We start from the raw sequence: 7,083 nt of genomic DNA, 5'->3' as shown, positions 1-7,083 counted from the left end.
CATTGTTCTATTTCTGTCATGCAAAGTTAGATAGCTTATATGGACTTGAAATGGAGAAGTAAAAATATTGTTTTCTGTAATAAACTGTATAATAAATTAATTTTGGTGTGAAAAATGAATGAAAAACCAGATTGCAGACTCATCTTCTGCTGTCCTCTCTGTTTTGCACTGTTGAGCTGTCCCTTCTTTTTCAAAAATCAGACTATCATTCAATTTATGCTGCCAAAGTATGTATGTATAATAACAATTAGAATTATATCCTCTCAGTTCTCGCTACTAACGATAAGCATGATCAATTAGGACATCATCATATTACTGTAATTCATAGTTTTGATAAGTTTATTAGATTGAGGTTGAATATTTCACCCTAGAAATGTAACAGCACTAGTATTTATTGTAGCTCTTCCACTTTGGAGCAAGGATTCATGTCATGCTAGTATTCGTGACAAAGTTGTTACTGCAGTTGAGCATATTTTGAAGGCAGAAGAGCTAAAGGAGACCATCATCGTATATGACAATTTGAGAATGTGATGTGCAGACTGAACTGATAAGATTATGTCAAATGTATCTTCTGCCTATACTTTTTCTACTTGCATTTTCATTTTAGTCCACATTCAACAGGATTGATAAATTGAAATATTTATTACCTGATGCTATACTGGTTCCGAGATGCCTTATTTTAAACTATATGGGACTTATGTCTTACTTCATATAAAAGCCCTATTAAGAGAGTTTTATTTTCTTCTAGTGCACGTCTTTTATTCTAATCTCTTCAATTTAAGGCCATGTCAATGCTTTCTTTTCAGCTGTTCTCTCCAAGTAATCTCACAATTGATGATCAGGAAAATAATGCCTTTGACAAATATATATCATTCACGACACAGAAAACATACATTAAATTTACTGCAATGTATAGAAAGGTTGTCTGCTTTTGTTTTTATTCTCTCTCCTGAAGAACACAACAACTAAGTAGAAGATCAACCTGGTATACAAACTAAAGCAGGACATATATCGAGAAAGCACTAGTTAGGGAAGATAGTTCAATCTGAAGATTTGAATTGGTGGATTCAATGCCGTGTCATTGGGCAGGGCCTTACGAGCTATCTCAATTGTTAAACACTGATTCAATTCAATTAATACCAGATTCATGGTTGTAAGTTGAAGAAACACAAGTCATAGCTAATTCTATAGCTTTCCTGTCAGAGTCCATGTCGAAGTCCCCCTGTAATCTTGGATCAACAATATTTCTAATATCCTCCTTTTTAAACATGACACCCATTTACTTATATGAGTCCATTCAGGACTACTTTTTATCAATAACAGGTTTGTATGTGATTATCGCCAAAAGAACCACTCCAAAGCTATACACATCACTTTATTTGGTTAATTTTTTTGATGTAGAATACATGCCCTCACTTTGGTAATTCCCGATATCTAGATCATGAATCTAACTTTTTTTTTTTTGTGGTAATTGCTGCGCAATTTAAGGTTCTAAGGTGAAATTATTAGACAAGGATTCCATCAAACTAATTTGTGAAATCATGTGCATTCCATATGGTGGTCGGTCATTGTTTAATTATAGTGAGCTAGCCTAAGATGAAGAGAGAGAGAGAGACTTTTTGAATAATTGTATAAGAGGGATAGGGATGCATGATAGAAAACTAGTTAGCATGGAGGCTTTGTATGTCAGAATGGTAAACTTTCAGCTGGAACTAGCTTATCAATACTAAGCATTTGGCTTATCTTGGAAAATGACCCATGTTTTATGTCATTTTCTCTCAGTATGGCTTAAGTTGACTACAAACAAAAAACCATATCTAAATTTTCTGGAAATGACAGTGGATGTTGAGGGAAATAAATCATGGATTGAAGGAACATATTTTGATTGCTAAGAATTTTGTAGTGTTAAAAAGTTGACGTGTTGAAGAGCAACCTTGGATGTTGAGATTAAGGCTGTTGAGCTTGGTTGACGGCCTGAACCATTGCCAATAAAAGCTTTCAAAATAATGATTGAAATGATGTGTATTCATTTACAAGTTATTGATTGAATATGCCACAATCATTTGGGTTGTGCTATGTCCGACAACTCTGATTTATTAAATCTTGTTCATTTTATGTTGCCAATGCCAAATGAAGATTAATGGTTTTACTTTGCTGTTCTATAATTTTTTATCTTCAATATGTTTCAGATTCAATTTGTGCTTCTTATTAGCCGACAAGGAAAAGTCCGATTGACTAAATGGTATTCTCCTTATTCACAAAAGGAACGAACTAAGGTATGGTTTTAAATCCATGTCGCTTAGATATTCTCTCTCTAGATCTTAATTATTAATTTTATTTTCAAAGGACCTGCCTTGTGTTGGATAAATGATCGTTATGGTATCATTTTCTCAACTTATTGTAACAGCTGTGGTTACATTGATGATTTGTTTGAACTGCTGCTTTGTCTGAGAAGGTTATTCGTGAGCTCAGTGGAGTCATTCTTTCACGAGGACCCAAGCTCTGTAATTTTGTCGAATGGAGAGGATACAAAGTTGTTTATAAAAGGTATATGCAAATATGACAGTATTTGTGACTTAATGAATGTGTTTCACCATCATAAAGATGATCAACTGAGTTGGTTCCAATGAATATGTTTTGCAGATATGCTAGTCTATACTTCTGCATGTGCATTGATCAGGATGACAATGAATTAGAGGTCCTTGAAATAATTCATCATTATGTTGAGATTCTTGACAGATACTTTGGAAGTGTGAGTGAAGTTGACTTGAGTTGTATTTATAATATATGGAAAGGCATGCTGAAGGAGGTAGTGTGAGGAATAAACAACAAGAATTGGGTTAATTAGGAACAGGTGGTGTCCTCATTGAGAATAAAATAAGAGAAGACTGAGAGGATGTGGGGTCGGCGCCGGCCCTGCTTCTCCGCCGAATTCAAAGTTCGATAACGACCCAACACTTAATAAAACACGACTTAGCATCTTTCAAACCATTTTTAATTCTTAAAAATCCACCAAAAGTCAAAAACCTTTCAGCAAAAAAAAGAGGTTAACAAATACTATAAAATGGTTTGACCCTCAACCCTATTGTCCTATATAAACAAACAACAACCGCTGCAACAACCTCGTCTTCCATCTCTAGTTTCTACTGATTCAGCTCAAACAAAACACAAAACCAAGAGAAAAAATGATTTCTTCAGTGTATTCAGAGTCACGCTTGTGCATGGCCAGCATCGTTTTCTACACTTCTATTATCATCCCGTTACTTCAACTGACGAAGGGTCTTCACAGAATACTGGCTTTTATGTTTTTCAAGAATGCGGACGATGATCAGAGCTCTATAGAGGAGCTTGCGCCCTATCTTTCAGTAAGTAAGTTTGAAGAACTGGAGGAGACGGAGGAGGGAATGTGCTCCATTTGCTTGATAGAGTTCGAGAAGGACGATGCAGTGAGCAGACTATGTAGATGTGGCCACGTCTTCCACATGGATTGCATGGAAAGATGGCTGGATTGCTGTCAATTTACCTGTCCACTCTGCAGAGCCTTCGTCCTCATGAATGTTAAATCTTCCCAGCCAAATAAGTGCCATTTCCATTAGACTCCTGTAAAGTTTTGGTTGTAATTTTTGCAAAGAAATGAAACAGTTTAGTTTAATTGTATATATATGAGTATGATTTTGATACTGTGTTTGCTATATTCTGGCTTTTGATAATGGAAGATAATTGAAGTGCGCGAAGTCAAGCGGCGGGAGCATTAGAATAAGGAATCTAATGGTTCTGGGATTGCGGCTTTGATGACGTCAAATGTTTTAAGAGTTTGACATGTGACATATTTGCCTGCCGCCGCCCACCCACGCCGTTTCTTAATTTCTTATTACTATTATTATTCAAATGAAATCTCAACTTCCACAGCCGTTCCAGTATGACTAAACACAGAGATTTTCACAAAAAGAAAAAAAAAAAAAAAACAGTTAGAATATCTGCAACCGATTATTAGGTGAAATCCATTGAACAGAAGTGTATTTTTTTTTTTTTTTTTTTTTAATAAAAGTTGTAGATTCTGTAGAAAACCATTGAAGAATTGCTGAGATTCCATTCCATTCCGAACCAGCTGAAACAATTGAACAAGGTCGATATAGCGGACTGGCCTGTAATTAACAACCCATAAAGTCATATTGGGCTTAGATTTAAGAGTCTAAATAACGAAATAAAAATAACTATCTGGGCCGGGCCTTTTCTATATTGAGCCCAAACTGTGAATTTATCATCGTCTTCCCGTCGCAGTCTATCATACATACAAAGCAGACTAGCTGTTTAATATAAGAGACGAGAGGAGAGCAAAATTACAGCCATAATTTATTGGTGATCGATGACAATTTCATTCTATCGTCAATATAGTCGGAACACCATGGTATGTGAAACTTGTATTGTCATTGTTTGTTGATTTCATTAGCTTAATGGAGGATTGATCCATCGAATTCCATTTCTTTAGATATACAGCGTTTATTCATTTTTATTAAATAACTTCTTTGGAGTTTTTCATTTATTGAAGTATTACATTAGATTTGGGGGTTTTGGTTCTACTGATGCATTGTTCTTGAACTGATTTTTATATTTAGGTGATATATTGTCACCGTTAGATCTGACTTCATAATCGCATTATTAGATGAATGGTTGAGCTAATGTTTGGGGTTATGATGGATTGGTTGCTCTCTGAACGTGCAAGTTTGCTAATTTCAGTGATATGTATTGTCAAGTTCATTAATTGTATATGTATCAATCTAGCTAAGATCTTGAATTAGAGATCATTGAAGCGTATGGCGTAGAATAACAGTTTTATGAATTTTAATTGGCCTCCAACCGACAAAGCTGTATTAGTTTAGTAATTTATTAGAAAGTTCTGAGACCTGCCCATGTGGGTTATTCATTCTTGAACTACCTTGTTTTTAAACAGTAAGTTAGGAAGACGACTTTTTGAATAATTGTATAAGAAGGATAGGGATGCATTTGATAGAAAACTAGTTAGCATGGAGGCTTTATATGTCAGAATGGTAAACTTTCAGCTGGAACTAGCTTATCAATACTATACATTTGGCTTATCTTGGAAAATGACCCATGTTTTATGTCATTTTCTCACAGTATGGCTTAAGTTGACTACAAACAAAAAACCATATCTAAATTTTCTGGAAATGACAGTGGATGTTGAGGGAAATAAATCATGGATTGAAGGAACATATTTTGATTGCTAAGAATTTTGTAGTGTTATAAAGTTGACATGCGTTGAAGAGCAACCTTGGATGCTGAGATTAAGGCTGTTGATCTTGGTTGAGGGCCTGAACCATTGCCAATAATATCTTTTGAAATAATCATTGAAAAGATGTGTATTCATTTACAAATCATTGATTGGATATGCCACAATCATTTAGGTTGTGCTATGTCTGATAGCTCTGATTTATTAAATCTTGTTCATTTTATGTTGCCAATGCCAAATGAAGATTAATGGTTTTACTTTGCTGATGTTCTATAATTTTTTATCTTCAATATGTTTCAGATTCAATTTGTGTTTCTTATTAGCCGACAAGGAAAATTCCGGTTGACTAAATGGTATTCTCCTTATTCACAAAAGGAACGAACTAAGGTATGGTTTTAAATCCATGTCGCTCAGATATTTTCTCTCTAGATCTTAATTATTAATTTTATTTTCAAAGGACCTGCCTTGTGTTGGATAAATGATTGTTGTGGTATCATTTTCTTAACTTATTGTAATAGTTGTGGTTACATTGATGATTTGTTTGAACTGCTGCTTTGTCTGAGAAGGTTATTCGTGAGCTCAGTGGAGTCATTCTTTCACGAGGACCCAAGCTCTGTAATTTTGTGGAATGGAGAGGATACAAAGTTGTTTATAAAAGGTATATGCAAATATGACAGTATTTGTGAATCAATGAATATGTTTCGCCATCATAGAGATGATCAACTGAGTTGGTTCCAATGAATATGTTTTGCAGATATGCTAGTCTATACTTCTGCATGTGCATTGATCAGGATGACAATGAATTAGAGGTCCTTGAAATAATTCATCATTATGTTGAGATTCTTGACAGATACTTTGGAAGTGTGAGTGAAGTTGACTTTACTTTGTATAAGATCACTAAGTGAATTAAAGTGTATAATTCCATTTGATTGGTATAGAAACTGACGTTTGTGGTAATCTAATTTTGCTTCCAGGTCTGCGAGCTGGACTTGATCTTCAACTTTCACAAGGTATGTTGCAATGGGCTTGTTTTGCAATTGGGATTTTCCTTTCTGAAAGGTTTTTTTTTTTTTTTTTTTTTTTTTTTTTTTTCATATCATAAATGGTGATTGATACAATAAGTGACTGCCCAAAATACCTTATTAATTTAATGCCCTCTTGCTTATCTAGCATAGATCAGTTTATATTGCATGGATGCCAAAATTTGTGTCTTTGCTAATTGTTGACAGTCGTTTACTTTATAGGCCTATTATATTTTGTATGAACTCTTGATTGCCGGTGAACTTCAAGAGTCAAGCAAGAAAACAGTTGCACGTCTAATAGCAGCTCAAGCATAATTTCTTTTTCTCGGTCACAGTGGGTTTTGGTTGTCAGTTTTTCATAATTTTTTTATTTTACAGTGTATCATTTTTTTTTATGTTGTAGGACTCATTGGTGGAGACTGCAAAAGAACATGTCGGTTCAATAAGTAATATAATCACACCGGCCACCAAGTAGGGTAACATAAGGATCTTGCAAGAATTGTATACTTGGTTGCTCATCAGATTTGCGTATTAACAGTGTGATAAATTTGTCTGATGCATCTCTGCAGCTGATCCAAGCCTTTTTGTGTAAAGACACCATACGACTGCAACATTTGCCTGCATTTCTTGCTGTAATTTGCAAAGCAACAGTATGTTTTGTTAGTGAGTTGTTGATTTTGCTATATTATGGATATATATTACATGTTCTTTTTGAATGACTGTCTCTTATATACCAAAAGATACCACTTTGATTAAGAGCAGATTTTGACAGCAATGGTGTTGTAAGTTAATGGCAATGCAGAAGGCAATGTA

At 34.6% G+C, this 7,083-nt stretch overlaps 1 protein-coding gene across 1 annotated transcript; it reads left to right on the top strand.

Moving 5' to 3' along the window:
• The first annotated feature begins 4,310 nt into the window (after positions 1–4,310).
• On the top strand, positions 4,311–6,989 carry LOC116127765 (AP-1 complex subunit sigma-2-like). Its single transcript, XM_031413410.1, has 7 exons — positions 4,311–4,408; positions 5,549–5,635; positions 5,815–5,906; positions 6,003–6,111; positions 6,223–6,258; positions 6,674–6,741; positions 6,840–6,989. The coding sequence occupies exons 1-7, from the start codon at positions 4,367–4,369 to the stop codon at positions 6,841–6,843; spliced, it is 438 nt and encodes a 145-aa protein (XP_031269270.1). The 5' UTR covers positions 4,311–4,366; the 3' UTR covers positions 6,844–6,989.
• Positions 6,990–7,083: the final 94 nt, after the last annotated feature.

This window comes from Pistacia vera, unplaced genomic scaffold, assembly GCF_008641045.1.
Source record: "Pistacia vera cultivar Batoury unplaced genomic scaffold, PisVer_v2 Contig195, whole genome shotgun sequence".
Taxonomy (NCBI): Eukaryota; Viridiplantae; Streptophyta; class Magnoliopsida; order Sapindales; family Anacardiaceae; genus Pistacia; species Pistacia vera.
Note: the sequence above shows the minus strand (reverse complement) of the source record. Positions and strands in the feature narration are given on the sequence as shown.